Source organism: Rhinolophus sinicus, chromosome 14, assembly GCF_057876585.1.
Source record: "Rhinolophus sinicus isolate RSI-liver-muscle chromosome 14, RSI-T2T, whole genome shotgun sequence".
NCBI classification, from domain to species: domain Eukaryota; kingdom Metazoa; phylum Chordata; class Mammalia; order Chiroptera; family Rhinolophidae; genus Rhinolophus; species Rhinolophus sinicus.
Genome location: NC_142514.1, coordinates 95,651,279 through 95,673,239, shown reverse-complemented (window position 1 = coordinate 95,673,239; position 21,961 = coordinate 95,651,279). Strand labels below are relative to the sequence as shown.

The window sequence follows — 21,961 nt, the reverse complement described above, 5'->3', positions numbered from 1 at the left end:
TTATAATTCAAAGAACATATTTCAAAATACAAATGATTGCCTAAGGGTTCAAAATTAATTTCAGGCTTTTCAGCAAAAGGAGTCATATTCATATCATAATTTTACTTTTCAAAGAAAGTAATACATTTCTTGATGATGTTATTATCCTAACCATCTTATATTGTAAATAGAACCACTATCTCCAATGTAGAAATGGAGAGACATATGTATAGACAGATTTAGAGATGTCATTAATAAAACAAATATTTATTGTTTACTTACTACTGCATTAGGTGCTATGCCCACTGAGGGGGTGGGGTAAGTGTACATTGGTAAATGATGGAGACAAACATCTTTCACAACACCTTCAGTGTAGACCAGCAATTGCCAAATAGAAAAATATGAGCCATATACTTAATTAAAAATTTTCCAGTAATCACATTAAAAAGTAAAAAGAAACAGGTCAAATTAATTCTAGTAATGTATTTATTTAACTGAAATATGATCAGAATATTGTTATTTCAACATATAACCAATATATAAAATTATTCATAGAATGGTTTACAGTTTTTTGTACTAAATCTTCAAAGTCTGGTGTGTATTTTATATATAAATCACATCTCATTTGGGATTAGCCACATTTTCAGTACTCAGCATGTGGCTAATGACTATTGTATTACATGGGTGTGTGTGTGAGAGAGAGAGAGAGAGAGAGAGAGAGAGAGAGAGAGAGAGAGAGGAGGAGAGAACACATGCACAGGGTCGGGAGGAGTGGAGACTCCAGAGGATAAAATCAGCAATTTCAGGAGAGTAGGGTAAGTGTAATTCAACCCAGGACAAGATGATTAAGCTAAGATCAGAATGAATTGCTCAAAGTTACAAGGTTAGTTGGTGGCAGAGTAGATTGCTAGAAGCCAAAATTAAAAGCCTCAACTAGACTTTGTTCATGTATTACTGTGTGACTTGGAACTGGGCTTCATATTTTCCCCATCTGTCAAACAAAAGGAATGGTTGATTTGCAGAATCAGTGGAATTATTATAAGGTGCTTAACCACAGAAGTGCTTTTGTAAGAACATTTATAAGAACGTACAATACCCTTAGAACTAAAAACATAATTTGCAGTATGTGTGTCCTGACGTTACTGGGACAAGATTTCGTTTCAATCTCACTCAAGTTGGTCATCCTTGGCAAAAGAAAACTTAGGAACTAAACAATGTAGATTCCGTTCTGACTGTTTTGAGTATAGCAGTTTTTATTTATATTTCATGCCCTTATGGAGGATCTTATCCATGTTCCAGTCTCCTGTGGACAAATGTCATACTCAGTTAGGTGTACACAGTGTGTTACACAGAGAATATAAGGGAAAGAGGCTTCTGGATTTTGGCCAATTGAAGATGATGAAGAAATAGAGAAAGAACACGACAGTTGTGATCTATTATTTTTTGAGCCTCATGTCATGTACCTACAGTTTATAAAATCTAAGCTTCAACGTAGCCCCAAGAGGTCAGTCTGTCTGATCCTCTTTGTACAAATTGGGAAATGGAGACTTGGAGAGATTAAGTAGCATGACTAAGGTCCTAATGCTAGGAAGTGGCAGAACTGGGTGTGGAACCCAGTTCCCACTGATTTTAAAGATAGTAGAAGTCTTTCCTTTGAGCTACGATGCCAGTTCATCCCAAGTGAGTTTTAAAGATGCTGAAAAATAACCTGAAAAATCTCCCGAGTTCCAGATTAACTGCAAAATAAGAAAGCCACTTCCTCGCCTCCTTCATGTTTGACATTGATAAAGAGTAGGAGGGAAAGGCATACAACTAAAATGATCATTTCATTGGTCTTTGTGCAATTCCCAAGCAGAGCCTCTGAACTGGCCAAAGTTATCATCACTAATGAGTTTACAATGTGCCAGTGCACCTTCTGAACCTTCCCCACACAGAACTCATCTGACCCTCACCCCAACCCCATGAAGTAGATACCGTTGTTTTTATAGATGAGATGCACAGAGATTAAATGACTTGCCCAAAGTCACCCATCTGGTCAGTGGCATAGCAGAGCCTGGCCTCCAAGCCAGATGATCTGGTTCACAGCCATTAGTAGAGTGCCTCATTACGCTGCTACAAAGGTCAGTCTAATGCTACAAAGGTCAGTGTAGTCAACGTCTCTAGCAGGATTAGGGTTAAACTCACAGGCTACTGCCTGCAAAGGTCATGTTTTGGGAGACCCTTTGCAAACTCTTAATTGACTCAAAGTTCTCTCAAGTGTCTAAACCTCCAAATCTTTTGGGGGAGGGCCTATAAAGAAAACTATCCTCATTGTCATCTTATTGGTCTCACTAAAAACAAAAATCCAGTTTCTCTAGCCAAGGATTTTGTCAGAGAAATCATCGTGAAATGCTTCTTCATGTGCATGTTTTTGTCTTGATCAACCTGAACTAATGACCTAAAAGTGGGCTAAAGTGTTAACATTCTAGGGAGGGATGTGAGGCCCTCTGGCACTGATGTCTTTTCCCCACTGATTCCAAGGTGGGTCCAGTTCACCCAGCACTCTGGTGGCCTCTTCCTTCCTTGCTGCTCTGTGTTTTCTGAAAGCAGCCTTTCTGGTGGAAATGGCTGCTTTCCCAGTATTTCATGGTCATGAGAGGCAAACACATTAATTGGTGCACCACTTTTTCATGAGAAGCCAACTGTTGTGAAATAAAGTGGGGTGGGACTGCCAGAAAGCCTGATTTGGGGTGTCTATACCACTCAGCTACTTAATGGTGTGATCTTGAACAAGTCACTTAATGTTTCTGAGCTTCAATTTCTTTACCTCCCTTGATTCATAGAGACTGTGGCTATCTTATCTAGTGTCCTTATGTGCTCTAAAATGAGTATAATGATACCCTTCCCCCTCAGTTTCTTTCTCTTTTTTTCTTTTTTTAATTAAAGTTTATTGGGGTGACAATGGTTAGTAAAGTTACACATATTTCAGGTGTACAATTCTGTAATACATCATCTATATATCACATTTTGTGTTCACCACCCAGAGTCAGTTCTCTTTCCATCGCCATATATTTGATTCCATTTACCCGCATCTATCACACTCTCCCCCCTTTACCTCTGGTCACCACGAAACTATTGTCTATGTCTACAAGTTTTTGTTTCTTTGTCTTGTTCCTTTGTTGCTTTCAGTTTTATATTCCACATATCAGTGAAACCATATGGTTCTCAACATTTTCTGTCTGGCTTATTTCGCTTAGCATAATAATCTCAAGATCCATCCATGTTGTCACAAATGGCACTATTTCATCTTTTCTTATGGCTGAGTAGTATTCCATTGTGTATATATACCACATATTCTTTATCCAGTCATCTATCGAAGGACACTTTGGTTGTTTCCATGTCTTGGCCACCGTAAATAAAGCTGCAATGAACATTGGAGCACACGTGTCTTTATGGATCAATGTTTTCAGATTTTTTTGGTAGATACCCAGGAGAGGGATTGCTGGGTCATATAGCAGTTCTATTCTTAATTTTTGAAGGAACTTCTTCTATACTGCCTTCCATAGCAGCTGCACAATCTGCATTCCACCAACAGTGTATGTGGGTTCCTTTTTCTCCATAGCCTCTCCAGCATTTGTTATTATTTGTCTTATTGATGATAGCCATTCTAACTGGTATGAGGAGGTTTATTGTGGTTTATTATTTGCATTTCTCTGATGATTAGTGATGATTGGAATTATTTTGGATATTCGCCTCTTATCAGAGACATTGTTTGTAAAAATCTTCTCCCATTCGGTTCATTGCCTCTTTATTTTGTCAATGGTTTCTTTTGCTGTGTAGAAGCTTTTTAGTTTGATATAGTCCCATTCATTTATTTGTTTTTACTTCCCTTGCCTTTGAGGTCAAACTCATAAAGCCCTCTTTGAACCAAGGTCCATTAAGTTTAGTACCTATGTTTTCTTCTATACAGTTTATTGTTTCAGGCCTTATGTTTAGGTCTTTGATCCATTTTCAGTTAATTTTGATACACCGTGACAGATAGCAGGCCAGTTTCATTCTTTTGTATGTGGCTTTCCAATTCTCCCAGCACCATTTAATGGAGAGGCTGTCTTTTTTCCATTGTGTGCTTTTGGCTCCTTTGTCAAAAATTATCTCTCCATATTTATGTGGGTTTATATCTGGATTTCCAGTTCTATTCCATTGGTCTGTGTGTCTGTTTTTCTGCCAATACCATACTGTTTTGATTATTGTTGCTCTGCAGTACAAGCTGAAGTCAGGGAGTGTGATACCTCCAGCATTGTTCTTTTTTCTTAGGATTTATTTGGCTATTTGGGGTCTTTGTGGTTCCATACAAATCTGATGATATTTTGTTCTGCTTCTTTAAAAAATACCACTGGGATTTTGATGGGGAGTGCATTAAATGCACATATTGTTACAATTTGAACATCTATAACCCATCAAAGGACTCTCTGCTTATCACACAGAACAGCTGAGACTCATAAGAGGATTATTTGAAGGTGGACAAACTAGGCAAGTGGGGGTAAAGGGAAGGGAGCGGAGTGGAGACGCGGCCTGCATCTGTGGCTGCGGAGATGCAGGGAGTCCCAGGACAGAACAGAGACCACAAGAGCTAAGAGGTGGGCTCTTTCCCGGCATCCCACAGCTGATCTCACCTGCCTAGAGAGCAAGATATCCAGCCTTTGAGGGAGTAACCTCAGATGAGACCTCCAGCTGGGCCCTAGGTCAGACAAAGGAAGTAAACACCATATCTGGGCCCCTCCCCCCACTCTCCCAATCCTACCCCCACCCTTCCAGAGATTCAAACTGCCCCCCCCCCAACTGAGGAGTAGTGTCAGATTACAGAGGAGCAATAGGGCTCAGGATCTGGGAAGACGGCTTGCAGCTGCTGTGACCCAGGGAAGAGGCTGGGAAGAGTGTGACACTCTGGGCTGGGCGAGAGAAGACTCCTCCATCCCCAGCCCCCACCTTTTCTGGCCTGTCTAGGGCAGGGCAATTACAACTGGGGAGACACTCCCAGGGGTCAGCAGCAGGTGGCAGAGGCAGCTCGGGGCTTTTAGCATCTCAGAAATCTTGCGCCCTCCACACACACACACACACACACACACACACACACACACACACACACACAGAAGAGGTGCCCTAAGACTCAGGAGACCTGTGCAGAAGGCTGGCAGTGTTACCCTTAGTGCACATATGTGCGGACAAGAGCAGAAACTACACTGACTTTGTAAAAACTACCATCTAGACCCCAGAGCCCCACTCATCTAGAACTGCAGTCCCCGGGTCACTCTGGGCACCAGGTGGCCGACTGCCTGCACAAGACGCAGAGGACAGCCTGGAGATTACTTGGTGGGCTTAAGCCAAGACTGGCGCTGCTTTTTTAGTTTTGTTCTGTTTTTGTATTTTTGACATTTTTGCCTGTATTGAGTGTGGGTTATCGATTGTTTTTACATGTGAGTGTATTTGATTTTTTCTTTGTTGTTGTTGTTGTTCTTATTGTGCTTGGTGCTTTGCTTTGTTCTGAAATTGCCCTACACTAGGTCCCAGCCCAAGAGGCGCAAGATTCAGCACACCCAGAGGCCAACTGCAGACCAAACCAGAATATTACCGGGTTTGACCTACAAGTGACACACCCAGAATTCTCTACAGGCACACGAGCCCATAGGGACCAAGCCTCATTTGAGCTGTCAACCCTCACGCAGCACATCATCCACCATGGGCAGAGCCAAGGTCTCACAACTAGTCAGCCTAGGAGTCAATCCCACCTACTGACAAGCCAAAAGCAATTAAAGCTCAACTTTAACAGGACAATATATACAACACAAGGGTCACCTTTGGAGCACATGCACAGGAGAATAGGGAAGTGGTGCAAGTCAAATATAAAGGACACATACTACATAAGATAACCCAGCAAAAACCAAGAACCCAGGGGATCTACCTAATACATCGAAGCAAACACAGAGAGTCAGCCAGAATGGGGAAACAAAGAAACATGTCCCAAATAAAACAACAGAAGAAACCTCCAGAACTGGAACCAAATGAAACAGAGGTAACCAACCTATCAGAGACAGAGTTCAGAACACTGATCATAAGAATGTTTAAGGAGCTTAGTGATGACATAAAGAAGGATAGAGAAATCATAATGACAACCAGTTAGAATTAAAGAATACAATAACTGAAATAAAGAACACACTTGAAGGAATTACCAGCAGGTTAGATGAGACAGAGGATTGAATCAGCTTAGGAGGCAAGTTAGCAGAGATCACCCAAACGGAACAACAAAAAGAAAACAGAATAAAAAACAATGAAGATGGTTTAAGAGACCTCTGGGATAACATCAAGTGCAACAACATGCGCATCATGGGAATACCAGAAAGAGAAGAGAGGGAGCAAGGGATCGAGAACATATTTGAAGTAATAATGACTAAAAACTTCCCTAACCTGGTGAAGGAAACCGACATACAAGCCTAGGAAGTGCAGAGAGTTCCAACCAGGATAACCCCAAACAGGTCCACACCAAGATACATTATAGTCAAAAATGGCAAAGGTTAACGACAGAGAGAATCCTAAAAGCAGCAAGACAAAGACAGAGGGTTACATACAAGGGAACTCCCATAAGACTATCAAATGACTTTTCTAACAGAAACTTTGCAGGCCAGGAGGGTGTGGCAGGAGGTACTCAAAATGATGAAAAACAAAAGCCTACAACCTAAATTGCTTTATCCAGCAAGGCTATCATTTAAAATTGAAGGAGAGATAAAGAGCTTCCCAGAAAAGAATAAGCTAAAGGAATTTATTACCACCAAGCCAGCATGGCAGGAAATACTAAAAGGGCTTCTGTAAGCAGAAGAAAGATGAAAACAATCTAACTATAAATTTAAAAATGGCAGTAACTATGTACCTATCAATAATCACTTTAAATATATATGGATTAAATGCTCCAATCAAAAGACATAGGGTGGCTGAGTGGATAAGAAAGCAAGACCCTTGCTGTATACAAGAGACTCACCTCAGATCAAAAGATACACACAGGCTGAAAGTGAAGGGTTGGAGTAAGATATTTCATGCAAATGGAAATGAGAAAAAAGCTGGAGCTGCAATACTTATATCTGACAAAATAGACTTTAAAATGAAGAATATATTAAAAGACAGAGATGGGCACTACATAATAATATAAGGATCGATCCAACAAGAGGACATAACCCTAGTAAACTTCTATGCACCCAACATAAACACACCTAAATATATAAAAACAGATATTGACTGACATAAAGACAGAGCTCAACAGTAACACTACCATAATAGGGGACTTTAACACACCTCTGACAACAAGGGACAGGTCTTCCAGACAGAAAATCAATATGGAAACAACAGCCTTAAATGATACATTGGACCAGTTGGGTTTAATTGATATTTTCAGAGCATTTCACCCCAAAACTGCTGAATACATGTTCTTCTGAAGCGCACATGGGATATTTTCCAAGAAGACCACATGATAGGCCATTAAACAGTCTTGATAAATTTAAGAAAATTGAAATCATACCAATTGTCTACTCAGGCTACAGTGCTATGAAATTAAAAGTCAACTACAGGAAAAAAACTGTAAGACACACAAATACATGAAGGCTGTATAACAAGTTACTAAATAATGAATGGGTCAACAATGAGATCAAGGAAGAAATCAAAAGATATCTCAAGACAAACGAAAATGAAAACACGACAACCCAAATCTATAGGATGCAGTGAAAGCAGTCCTAATAGGGAAATTTATAGCAATGCAGACCTACTTAAAGAAACAAGAAAAATCGCTAATCAACAGTTTACCCTTAAGGGATCTGAAAAAAGAACAGCAAAATAAACCCAAAGGGAGTACAAGGAAGGAGATAATAAAGATCAGAGCAGAAATAAATGAAATAGAAACCAGAAAAACAATACAAAAGATCACTGAATCCAAGAGCTGGTTTTTAGAGAAGGTAAACAAAATCGACAAACCTTTAGCCAGATTCATCAAGAAAAAGAGAGGACCCAAATTAATAAAATCAGAAATGAAAGAGGAGAAGTAAAAATGGACACCACAGAAATACAAAAAAATTTAAGAAATTACTATGAACAGCTATATGCCAACAAATTAGACAATCTGGAAAAAAAATGGACAATTTTCTAGAAGCATACAACCTTCCAAGGCTAACTCAAGAAGAAACAGAAAACCTGAATAGACTGATTACCACCAGGGAAGTTGAATCAGTAATCAACAAGCTCCCAACAAACAAAAGCCCTGGACCAAATGGCTTTACAGGTGAATTTTACAGAACATTCAAAAAAGAATTATGACCTATTCTCAAACTATTCCAAAAAAGTCCAGAAGGAGGGAAGGCTCCCAAACACTTTTTACCAGGCCACTGTCACCCTGATCCCCAAATCAGGCAAAGAAATTACAAAAAAAAAAACAAAACTACAGGCCGATATCCTTAATAAACATAGAGGCAAAAATCCTCAACAAAATATTAACGAACAAAATTCAGCAATACATTAAAAAGTTCATACACCATGATCATGTGGGATTCATTCCTGGTATGCAAGGGTGGTTCAACATCTGCAAATCAATTAATGCAATACACATTAACAGAATGAAAAATAAAAATTATATGATCATATCAATAGATGCAGAAAAAGCATTTGACAAAATCCAGCAACCATTTATGATAAAAACTCTTAAGAAAATGGGAATAGAGGGACCATCTCTCAACATAATAAAGGCCATATATGATAAACCCACAGCTAACATCATACTCAATGGGGAAAAGCTAAAACCATTCCCCTTAAGATCAGGAACAAGGCAAGGTTGCCCACTTTCTCCACTTCTATTCAACATAATGCTGGAAGTTCTGGCCACAGCAGTCAGACAAGAAAAAGAAATAGAAGGCATCCAAATTGGTAAGGAGGAAGTAAAATTGTCATTATATGCAGATGACATGATACTGTATATAGAGAACCCTAAAGACTCCACCAAAAAACTATTAGAACTGATAAATGAATTTAGTAAAGTAGCAGGTTACAAAATTAATATTCAGAAATCAGTTGCATTTGTGTATACCAATAATAAAATAACAGAAGGAGAAATTAAGAAAATCCCATTTACAATTGCTTCAAAGACTATAAAATACCTAGGAATAAATTTAACCAAAGAAGTAAAAGACTTGTACTCAGAAAATTATAAGACACTGAAGAGAGAAATTAAAGAAGATACAAATAGATAGAAACATATACCATGCTCATGGATAGGAAGAATTGATACCGTTAAAATGCCCATACTGCCTAATTCAATGCAATTCCTATCAAACTTCCAAGGACATTTTTTACAGAAATAGAACATGTAATCCTAAAATTTATATGGAACCTTAGAAGACCCCGGATAGCCTCAGCAATCTTAAGAAATAAGAACAAAGTGGGAGATATCACGATACCTGACATCAAATTATACTACAAGGCTGCAGTAATCAAAACAGTATGGTAGGGGAATAAAAACAGACACATAGATCAATGGAACAGAATAAGAGCCCAGAAATAAATCCATGCCTATATGGTCATTTAATCTATGACATTGGAAGCTAGAATTTACAGTGGGGTAAAGACAGTCTATTCAATAAATGGTGCTGGGAAACCTGGACAGACACATGCAAAAAAATGAAGCTGGAACACCTCCTTACACTATGTACAAGAATGAATTCAAAATGGATTAAAGACTTAAATGTAAGATCTGAAACCATAAAATTCCTAGAAGACAATATAGGAAGACTGTTTACAGACGTTACCCAGAGTAAGACTTTTACTGATATATCCCCTCGGGCAAGGGAAGTAAGAGAAGTAAACATATGGGATTACATCAAACTAAAAAGTTTTTTCACGGCGAAGGAAACCATCAATAAAACAAAAAGGGATCCTACTGAATGGGAGAAGATATTTGCCAATGATATATCCGACAAGGGATTAATATCCAAAATTTATTAAAAAACTCACTCAACTCCAAAAAAACAACCCAACTAAAAAATGGGCAGAGGACATAAAGAGACATTTTTCTAAAGAGGACATACAGATGGCAAACAGACATATGAAAAAATGCTCAACCTCACTAATCATTAGAGAAATGCAAATAAAAACCACAATGAGATACCACCTTACCCCAGTCAAAATGGCTATCATCAATAAATCAACAAACAACAAGCGCTGAAGAGTTTGTGGAGAAAAGGGAACCCTGGTGCACTGTTGGTAGGATTCCAGATTGGTGCAGCAACTATGGAGATATCTCAAAAAACTGGAAACAGAACTACCTTATGACCTAGTAATTGCAGTCATAGGGATCTCTCCAGAGAAATCCAAAACTCTAATTCAAAACAATTTATGCACCCCTATGTTTATTGCAGCACTATACACAATAGCTAAGACATGGAAACAACCGAAATCCCATCAGTAGACGACTGGATTAAGAAACTGGTACATTAATGCAATGGAGTATTACGCAGCCATAAAGAAGATTGAAATCTTACCATTTGCAACAACATGGATGGACCTAGAGAACATTATGCTAAGTCAAATAAGTCAGACAGAGAAAGACAAATACCATATGATCTCACTTATATGTGGAATCTAAATAAAAGAACAAATGAACAAACTAATCAGAAACAGTCTCAGAGACATAGAGGAAAAACTGAGGGTTGCTAAATGGGAGGGGTGGTGGGGATAAAGGGCAGGGAGACGATATTAGAAAGTACAATCGGAAACCACAAGATTGCCACAGAGATACGAAAGGCAATTTGGGGAACGTAATCAATAATGTTGTAAAGATTTTGTAGGGTATCCGATGGACACTTGTCTTGTTAGGGAGACCACTTCAGGGATGATGTAGATGCCTGATCACTGCACTGTACACTTGAAGCTGAAACTGAACAATAATGAATGTCAACTGTAATTTTATATATATGTATATATAGTTACAAGAAGTGGAGTATAGTATTAGGAATAGAGACTGGAAATGTAACGGCTGTATGTGATGTCAGAAGGGTAGTTGATTGGGGGAGGGAGGTTATCACTGTGTGAGGGATATAAATGTAAAATGTCTAACTAGTACTTTGTTTTGTACACCTGAAACTAATAAAAAAAGTGGAAAAAAAGAAAGAGGTACCCCAAATATCCTCTAATTAAAGATATGATTTGGCCAGAAATAAAGTTAAATTCATGTAATTGAGAGATGATAGCAATGTTTATACAAACATTTTATATAATTAAATATTTACAAAATAGTTCTAAGTTCAAATAAAAAGACCCTTACTATGTCTATGGAAAAAAAAAATGTGTATATTTCTTTGGGTAATATGGCCATTTTAATTATGTTGATTCTTCTATTCCATGAACACGGGATGTCTTTCCATTTCTTTGTGTCTTCTTCAATTTCTTTTAGAAATATCTTATTGTTTTTAGTGTATAGGTCTTTCACACTTGGTTAAGTTTATTCCTAGGTATTTTATTGTTTTTGTTGCAATTGCAAAAGGCATTTTTTGTTGTTGTTTCTTTTTCTGAGATTTCCTCCCCTAGTTTCTACTCAGATTCTTGAGAGAAGCAAATGAAAATTTATTAGAAGACATTTTTGCAAACTGTAAAGTACAAATCTGCACTGCTAACAGTGTTCTTGGATTTGTCTTATCAGTAGTTGTAATGATGGCATCTGCCTTGGACATGGTTGACACCTGTTTTAGAATAGCTCTCTTGTCGTTAGTAAGAGAAGGGAATATTATTGAGAAAGGAGTATAGTTCAAGGGGGAAGGAGCAAGGGGCTATTCCCTCTAAGCATAGACCAGGTTTTCTTGACCTCTGCAGTGCTGACAGTTTGGGCTGCATCATTCTTGGTTGTGGGGGCTGACCTGTGCATTGTGGGAGGGGTGGCAGGATCTCAGGCCCCTCCCACTAAATACTAGAAACCCCTGCCCCATTGTGACTACCAAAAACATGTCCAGGTATTGCCAGATGTCCCCTGGAGGGCAGATTCATCCTCCCTTGAGAAGCACTGGCCTAGGGTCTTTTACTCAGAATCTCCTGAGACCTGTGTGATCTAGAACTGAATCATTTCAAAAGGTGGAAGAGGGCCTAAAAGGTGGAGGACTATTTCAGTGTGGTGAGGAGCCTGATGGTCCGACATCCGTGTGCTCTTAGATGCTGTTGTTTCCACGTGGCAGCACCTGACTTGGCTGCCTTCGTAATTCATTCATTTGTCCATTCACCCATTCATCAAATTACGTTATTGAACACCTGCTATTGTCAAGGCATAGGCTAGATCTTGTAATGGGAAATAAAATGTGAAAGACAAGAAGACCCTGGCACCCAAACTGGTCCCAGGCAGGTTACAGAGGGATCCCTCTGTGGGAGGTGAGCATTGGGAGTGGCACGGCTGTACAGCTGTGGCCGTGGGGCTGATGGACAGATGTCTCCATGATGGTGGTCTCTCTGTCTTCTCTACACCACCCTCTGGATATTTTCTTTTCTCAACATTGCAGTTTTATTTCATTGAAAGAACAGATGCTTAAGGCATCTAAGTGCACATAAGAGTATTCTCAGATTCTTCCTTTTATATATGGAAACTGTTAAGTCTGTAGCCAATTGGCATTAAGAAGGTCTGTGACATTTAACCCTTCAGGGAACCCATCAAAGTTCTCCCCCTCACCCCTGGCTGTAAAAGTTCCTGACCGAGGGAGAATTACGAGCCCCGACCCCCGTTACCTTGTTGCTGCTGCTTGATCAGGAATTTTCTCTCTTAACATCTGTTTGGGTCGTGAGTTCTTAGATTCCATGGCATACTGAAATACTAAGAGAAATGTTTAAAAAGTAAACTCAAAATATTTTCTGCCTTAGAAGCAGTATCCCTTTTGTGCTTAAGGGCCTTTTTTTTTTTTTTTTTTTTTTTGTGGCTGAGGATTTGATCTGATGCATTTCTGTGTGGCCAGTGTTGGTAACGTGTGGGTGTGAAGGAAGAGCCAGCCACCATGGAGAATCTAAGCGTGGTCTCAGAGTATGTCTGCAAGAGTCTACCTCTCATTATCTATCCCCAGACAGCCTTTTAACAGAAAGTAAGAATCTTTTATGACCAGCAGAGTGTCAGAGAACATCTTCCTTTGTGGTTTGTGCTGTGTTTCATCGCTGTTTGTTCAGTGATTGTCTCTTCATGTGCCAGACTCAGTGACAGATTTTTGAGACACAGCAGGGAATAATGCAGACACACCCCCTGCTTGAAGTTCAATCAAAAAGTAAGCAAATAAATGAAATTATTTTAGGTACTGATAATGTGATGAGAAAATATAACAGGGTGATGTGATAGCACGTGTTAAGGAGTTCAGTGGGCAGGAGCTGTCATCTCCTGGAAGACCTAAGTGACAGGGAGCCACCTAGGTGAACAATGGGGGAGGACGTCCGGTGCAGAGGGAAAGAACAGTTGTTTCCGCGGCCCAGAGATGATCAGGACTGATTCTGAACTTGTTCTTTTGAGAGTCGTAGCCCGTACCCATGCGGTATTTACAAATGTCTTTTCTTGATCTATCCCTCCTTTCTACCAGGTGGTGATTTCACTCCTGCTGTGTTCTTGCTTCTGGCTTGAGTTAGGACTCTGTAAATCACCGGTCAGTCATCCATGTTGTTCCTGATGAATCCTAGCTCTTCCCTGGTCTCCTCTAGAAGCCAGTTTTCTGCTAGAAAATTATTTTGTTTCATTTCATTTTTCTTTGTATTTAGGGACTATTAGCAACAATAATATTGGGAAAGTCGGGTCAAATTTTTTGAGTTTAAGTTTGAATTAGGAAGCTGATTGGTGTATGGGTTTAAACATTCATGAGCTTTTTATACTCCTTGAAAACCAAAATGTAGTTTCTCTGCCAGTGGCCATCTTCCAGCCTTCCTTCATCTTGTTTTGTAATTTTATATGGAAGAAACTGCAGAAACTGAGATTGAGCAATTTGTTTTCCAGCTCTTAAAACTCTAGCTTACTCTTCTGGTCTGGAAAATGGAGTTAAAAGTTTACTGACACAATTCTGTCCTCTCTTTATATTACTCAAAAATATTTTAAATGCACACAAAATGTGTATCTTAAATGATTTTTAGTAAGTGGGCTTCTTGATTTTAGTAAGTTCATACCTCTGCCAAGCCAGCACTCTGCCCTGGTATCGCCTTCAGGGTGCTTGTCTCCAACACCAGCCCCAGTGCCATTGGCCTTGTGTCACTGGCTACGTACAGAAACCCGGCTAGGGCAGAAAGGGACAAAATTTGATCTCGCAGGCTTCACTTACCATTGTTTTTCACATCCTTTCCTTGCTTCACCTACTCCCTCTCTATTCACATCGTTTATTTGGTCATTCATTCATTGAAAAAAACATTTACTTGAGTACCTACCAAACAAGGGAAAACCATTGGTGTTTGGAGAAAACATATTCACAAATACGATGCAAACAGTAGAGGTCATATATTAGATGTCTGTGGTGATAGTCAGCCTGCAGATGTGTTTTATTTATCTATCACAATACTTAAGGTAGTTGTAGTTGTTGTTGTTTTAATGTAGTTGACAGAATTTGAAAATTGGGCCATTTCCCGTAAAAGCTGGATGCTGAAACTGGAGGACCTGGCCTGCATCTCTGTGTTTTCACCTCCTTGGATGTGGGGAAGATTGGGGAAGGCGGTAGGCATGGGGCAGAGGCTGAAGATACATTCCTTGAAGGTCTCTCATGCTGAGATGTTGAATTTGGGTGTCATGCTGAGAGCTACTTGGAGTCCTAAGGAAACTTCAACTTGAAATATCACATGATCAACTTTGCACCTTGGAGGCAGGTTGAGGAGTCCTTTGGAGGGACAAGTCCAAAGGGAGGGAGATCTTTAGGAGGCTTTTGCAGTGAATCAGAGGGGAGGACCTAAGAAGCTGAGTCCAGGAACTGCACTAAAGGTCAAAGAAGAGCAAATGAATTGGGGAGCTCCTGAGGAGAAGAAGGCAGTGCTAACTGAGGCATGAGAGGAGTCCAGAGGAGGCAGCAGTTTCTTGCCGGAGGGACCTCTGGTTCTTGGAGTACCAGTGGGGCTGCTGCTTTCACAGTGACTAGGGCTTTGCTAGTCTGTGATTTGCTTGATGGTCTGTGCAGTTCATTTGCATTTGTGCATTTTTTTTTCTGGGTTGAAAGTCCTTCACTGAGGTCTATGGTTGTAAGCAACAGAACCCACATGTGGCTGCTTTAAGTAGAACTATTCAGATGGCCAGGAGCAGATTCTAGAACTGGCCTGGTGAGAACATTTCTGGGGCTGCCCCCAGAGGCTGCTCCTGCTGCCAGCGGGCCAGGTGTGCTAGCAGCCCCACTGCCCTGCTGTGAGCAATGCTGCTCTAGGCTACCTATGGATTCTAGCCTGGAGCAGCTGTGGGGACAGGCTGCACTTCAGGCACATGTCCACGCCCTGGCATCACAGGGAGAAGTGACAGGATATTTGACATCTGCAGCTTCTGTTGTAAGATTTGAGCTCTACTTCCCACCAAGACTCCAAAGTGGGGCAGGGATTCTTCAAACACAGGAAAGGGCTTCAGAGATGAGGGAACCAATAAAATAATTGTTCATTAATGAGTTTATAATTTTTGAGCATACGCAAGGGATGAGGGACCCCCAAACAGTGAGACCCTCTTTTCTGTTGAAAAAGAATACCGGGACCAAAGAAAGGTAATATTTCAAGGTAGGACCAGTGAGGGGAGTTACCTGAGTTGGCTGAAGATTGAAGTGGGGAAGTCCTTCAGAGGTAAGAAGCCATGTTGAAATTTTGAGTTGAATTTCTAGCCTTCATTTTCTCGGGTAAGGGTTTGCCACTGAATATTTTGATCTGGCAAATGACCCAGTGAGAATATGACTTCAGAAATTTAATTCAATGGGACAAAAAAATAAGTTCAATGGCTGCTTCTCTAGCCCACGTGTGACCTGAGGTCCTGGACTGGGGTGGTGACCATGGGCCAAGGAGCTGGTGCTGTGATGGGACTTCATAGCTCACTGTGCAGAGGAAGGGCACCAAGGGAGGGAGAGGGAGGTCCCTGGTGGGAGGGGATGCAGTGTTTTCATTCTGGGTGACTAAGAGAAGGTGACACCATCAGGGTACAAGAGGAATTGATAATTGGGAGGGGGAAGATAATGACTGTTTTAGACAGTGGAGTGCAGGAAGTGGAGGCCAGACTGGAACTGGGTTCCAAAGGATAGATTTAGGAATCATAAAGTCATAGTTCTAGAGCAGTAGAGCACAGAGGTGATCTAACCTCATACCCTGGTTTTATTTTATTTAAAAAAACAACATGAAATGTATTAGTTTATGTTTAATAGAGAAGGTAATAGAAATACAAAAAATAATGTGCCATAATCTTTTCCCCAGATAACCCTCCACTTGACTTGAAACAAAAAGCTAACTGGAAGTAAGGTATGCATACAAATAGAACATTCAGACAACATAGAAAAGTGCACACAGAAATACAACAGTGGGCCTCCCCAGCTCTCCCCAGCCCCAGTGTCCCCTTCACAGTGGTGAGCGTTTTCGTGAAAATGTTGGACTGCACACACGACTTCACCTTTCCTTCGTGACAGTTCTAAGACATAGTAAATAAAAATATATACAATATCTGCTTCTTTCTATAGCCCCACACACCTTAAAGGTATTAGTGGCATGTAACCTAGAGCCCTGAGGACTTTGCAGCCGCCCATGTGTGCTTGCATGACTAGCTCCCTGCCGCCCTCCACCCTCATGCTCTCCCAGTGCACACCTGCCTCCTTTCTCACCACTGTTTGCCCTGCTCCCAGCCTGTCCTTCTCTCTTCTGGCCCACTCCTCTTAGAATTCAAGTCCCTTGAGTGTCGCTGCCTCCTGTAAATCCTCGGGGATCCCAGAGGTGTCAAGTCACCTCCTCCTTCCCTAGGCGAGAAGTAGGACGTTAGCAGAACCATGTCTCCTGTCACACCTGTGTCCCAAGTGACCATGGGTAACATGGGTTTAGTAAGCCATTCAACCACTGTAATACCTTCTGTGACTTACAACACATGCAACGTGACAAACATGCCCACCTGTATGTAGTCCATTGTAATTGTCCTCTGTATGAGTCAGGAGTCATCTGTAGTCAGTGTTATAACAGAAGAATTATTCTGACACAAAAAATGGCAAGGATGACAGAGACTATTGCAAGTGAAAGAATGAACTCAATTCCCAGTATAATGGGCAAGTGGGATTTATAACCAGTGGATGAGGGATTAGATGGAAAGTTCATAAGAAGAATTTGATTAGTTACCAAGAGTGGAGGAAGAGGAGCTTGACTAGATGTCAGCAGTGGGATTCTTTGTTAAATCTGGTAGTCCAAGGACACGGCCTAATCAAGAAGAGGAATCCAAGAAGCCCAACTAAAATTTGGTCAAGGAGGAAGTCTTTTGTCATTGTCACCAAAGAACCATGTGGTAGTTATGCCATTAGTATCTAATGTCACATCCAGATGTCACAACAGAGATAGCAGACACTCTGGACAATGGTATTACAGGTGGAGAAGCTCCATGCAGGGAAGCAGCCATCAGTGTGATCCATCTCCAAGATGAGCTTGCATTGTTCTTAGGTATTAAAACAGGAATGATGAAGTCTCTACCTGTCCTCCCAGGAGAATTCCAAAGATTGATTCTAATTCAAGAAAGACCTGTCAAATGTTTTAATTCCTTGGCAGTGGATGTTGGAGTTCTCCTTTGAGATGCTGTTTCGCGTGTTCCAGTTACAGAGTTGTCCTGGCCTGCTTCAGTGCTGTGACTAGTCACAAACATAGCTGACCTCACAGTCCCAAAGTTAGCACTCTCCAAGCTAACTTTGCCCCTCTAGGTACTGAGTCAGCCAGGTGACTGCACACCCCCATGTCCAGGTCACTTCTGCCTTTTCCTAAGTGTGAGATAATGGGAAAAAATAATAATAAATATACGAGATCTGCCAATTAAGTTCGAGAACTTGCCCCCATGCGCTTACATTGACAGCACTGTACAAACTGCTTGGTAAGGTTTCATAACCTTGGTATATCAGTGTCTCACAGCTGTGTTTGTGTCGACATGTGGCGGTGTCTTGCTGAGTAGCATTCATTATTGTTGTTGTGTGTTTTTGTGTGCTGTCTTGAGAATGTCTGAGCTTGAATTAGAGCAATGAACAAACATTAAATTTCTTGTTAAACTTGGCAAGAGTGGAAGTGAAATCAGGGACATGTTAGTCCAAGTTTATGGGGATAATACCATGAAGAAAATGGCAGTATACAAATGGATTAAACGTTTTTCTGAGGGGAGAAAAATGTGTCACTGATGAAGAGAGGGCAGTGCAGCCAGTAATGAGCAGAACTCATAAAAGCATTGCGAAAATTTGTTGAATTGTGCATCAAAATCATCAACTGACTGTGAGAAGCCTAGCAGACCAAGTAAACATTGATAGAGAAACAGTTAGGAAAATCTTAACTGAAAATCTTGGCATGAGAAAGTTGTGTGCAAAAATGGTCCCGAAGGAGCTCACCGATGAACAAGAGCAAAGTAGAATCAAAGTTTGCCAAGACTTTTTGGAGAGGCAAGACGATGTTTTGGGCCATGTTATCACTGTTGATGAAACATGGGTGTACCAATACGACCCTGAAACAAAGCATCAAAGTGCACAATGGAAGTCAGCCAATTCTCCACAACTGAAAAAGTTCTATCAGTCCAAAACAAGAGTCAAACGACGATGCTAACCTTTTTTGGTATCAGAGGGATTATTCATTATGAATTTGTAGTAACTGGACAAACAGTTAACCAACTTTATTTGGAAGTGCTGAAAAGGCTGCGTGAAAAAGTTAGACAAAAATGAACTGAACTTTTCGCCAACAATTCATGGCTCTTGCATACGACAATGCACCAGCTCACAGGGCACTGTCTGTGACGGGGTTTTTAGCCAGCAGACAAATTGGAACACCCTCCCTACTCACCTGATCTGGCCCCCAATGACTTCTTTCTTTACATGGAGATAAAGGAAATATAGAAAGGAAGACATTTTGATGACATTCAGGACATCAAGGGTAATACAACGACAGCTCCGATGGCCATTCCAGAAAAAGAGTTCCAAAATCTCTTTGAAGGGTGGACTAGGCACTGGCATTGGTGCATAGCTTCCCAAGGAGAGTACTTCAAAGGTGACCATAGTGATATTCATCAATGAGGTATTTAGCACTTTTTCTAGGATGAGGTCATGAACTTAATTGTCTGGCTTGAGCGCACGTGCACATGCACGCACTTACACAGAGGGTACCAAAAACTGTATACACATTTTAAGAAAAGAAAAACTATTAATTGTAATACTCATTATATACTGATAACAAAAGATGAATACAAGTCTCGTCTGACTTCTGCAATTACAAGAGGTGCTCAAAGTGGTTACCATTAGCATCCAGACATGTCTGATTATGGTGAACTACTGCTTGAGCGACGTTGACCAAAGTGTCCGCTTGCGTACATTTTTTTGGCACCACCTTACCGCCCCGTATGTTATCTGTCCCTACTTCCTGACACAGGGCTCCTAAACCTTTGTAAATTCCTAAGTGGTAAGAACACGAGTAACATCTTTTCTCCTAATGGGTGACTGAGTGGGCTCCTGGATACGACCTGGTCAGCAGAAAGACAAGCCATGATTAGAACCTTGGAATTTTCAGCCACACCTCCCCATGCTCCAGAGAGAGGAGGTGGCTGGAAATGGAGTTGATCATGCCTATGTGAGGAGGCCTCCATAAAATCCCCACAGTAGGGGGCTCAGAGAGCTTGCAAGTCAGTGACCACATCCACACTGGGAGGGTGACACACCCCGACTCCACAGGGCAGAAGCTCCTGCACTTGGGACCCTCCCAGACCTATGTATCTCTCCATCTAACTGTTCATCTGTATCCTTTATCATATCCTTTAACAAACTGGTAAATGTAAGTAAGCCTTTCCCTGAGTTCTGCGAGCTTTTCTAGCAAATGAACCGAACCCACCAAGGGAGGTCCTTGGAACCTCCCATCTATAGCTGGTTGGTCAGAAGCACAGGTGACAACCTAAGCTTGCAACTACCATCTGGTGTGTGAGTGGAGGGGCAGTCTAGTGGGACCTGACACTATCTCGCGGTAGATAGTGTCAGAATCAAGTTAAACTGTAGGACACCCAGTTGGTATCAGAGAATCGCTTAATGTGAGGGAAACCCCCACACATTTGGTGACCAGAAGTGAAGTGTTCTGTGTGGCAGTAAGGGAGACTCAGAGGGAAGGAACTCACAGTGGAGAAGAACTGGTGTTTCTCTTACATAGGAAGGAAAAGACTGAAATTTTCCTTTTTGTGGAGTAGTCATTAACAGCATCTCTTTTCACTCTCACACGTGCCCTGGTTTGGTTGATGAAAGCTGTGACACCTCACGTGGCTTCCCTCCAGCACAGTGGCTAACCCTGCAGGCTCCGCTGGTGGTGCCAAAATAGATTTCCCCTGCAGTGACTGGCACACATGGCTTCGGTTTGTAGCAAAAGATGCTTGAAGAAATCCATGCACTTGGAGAACGTGATTACATGCTGCTTCAGATTTCTTCCTGGGAATGGACAAACACAGGGAGTGGGAAGCAGTGGAACTGGGAGGGTGCGCTGGCGGTAGTACTGACGTAAAGACTTGCCTGGGCACCGGGGGTCTGCAATGAAGTGTCACCAAGGCTGGTATGCGGAATGCATTTGGAAACCCTATTGGATGGTATAGCTTCCAAAGCAGTGTTCATATTTGGATTTCAACGTTTCCATACAAAGTATTGGCAACACGAATTAGTTTCTTGTTTCATATTTTGCAAAGAGGGGAGCTTGTGAAAAATATAGTACCCAGTTCTCATCTCAGAATCATTCTATATGGGGGCTGGCACTGAGGGTTTGTCCAGAAATGTTGAATTTTTAACAGATTTTGGTGATTCTGATGGATAGTCTGGTTTGAGAACCATTGCCTTAAGAGAAGTAGACATTTGGGAGCAAATGTGTGTTCTTAATAACTTGCACATTTAGACAGTTCATTCATCCATTTAGCAACTCTTTACCGAATGATAATCATGGGCCAAACCCTGGGCCAGAAGCTGGGTATGCGGCAGTGACGATGTGTTTGCTGCCCAAAGAGTTTTCCAGTCTAGCAGAGGGGACAGACCTTCACCTAGTAATGCCGTGTGACAGCATCACTCCAAGGGGAGCACAGCAGATGGGGCACTGAAGCAGGGGCCTATTCCAGACTCAGGACAGGCCTCCTCTGGGCACGAGTCAGAGCTGCCTAACAGTGGGAACAGCATGTGCAAAGGCTTCAGGCGGCAGAGAGTGGGTTTGCTGGAGCTGTGAGAGAAGACCAGATGTGGAGGAGTGTGGAGGGTGCAGTGAGAGAAGGAGGAGTCGTGGGGGAAGTCGCAAGAAGGAAGGGTGGAGGGGTGCTGCACTCAGGATACCAAAGAGCACTTGAAGGGCCTGAAGTGAGGAAGGACACATGGGATCCATGAGGACCTGTGGGAGAGCCTGGTCTTTAAAGTTTTGTGAGTTTATGGGTACCAACACGCTGCCATCCGTAGGCCTTTGAGCAGGCTTTCTTCTGGCCATGGTCAGGCCAGAGCCCTAAGACAAGGGTGCCTGTTTGTGCATGCTGGGAGGTGCTGGGAAGTGGGTGTGGCAGGCGGCCAGCCTGGGCTGTGCTCTGGCCACGCTGAGGGCCCTGCCCTGTGCCAGGCACTATTGGTTGCAGGTCTGTAACGCTCACGTCTGGTCTGTGTCTCTCCTCTAGATTCTGCCTGGCCTGTATATTGGCAACTTCAAAGGTGAGTTCTCTCTCTCGCTCTCTTTTTTTGTATGTTTTATTGTGGTAAAATATGCATAATGTAAAATATGCCATGTTAACCATGGTTAAGTGAACAGTTCAGACGCGTTAAGC

The 21,961-nt window shown here is 41.5% G+C and overlaps 1 protein-coding gene across 3 annotated transcripts in view; it reads left to right on the top strand.

Annotated features, from left to right (window-relative positions):
- DUSP22 (dual specificity phosphatase 22) overlaps positions 1–21,961 on the top strand; it is a 71,244-nt gene that overhangs the window by 2,171 nt on the left and 47,112 nt on the right. For all 3 annotated transcript variants that reach the window (XM_019714886.3, XM_019714884.3, XM_019714885.3), the window contains exon 2: positions 21,815–21,848. In XM_019714886.3, coding sequence (XP_019570445.1) covers positions 21,815–21,848 — 34 coding nt within the window. The remainder of the gene's footprint in view (positions 1–21,814; positions 21,849–21,961) is intronic.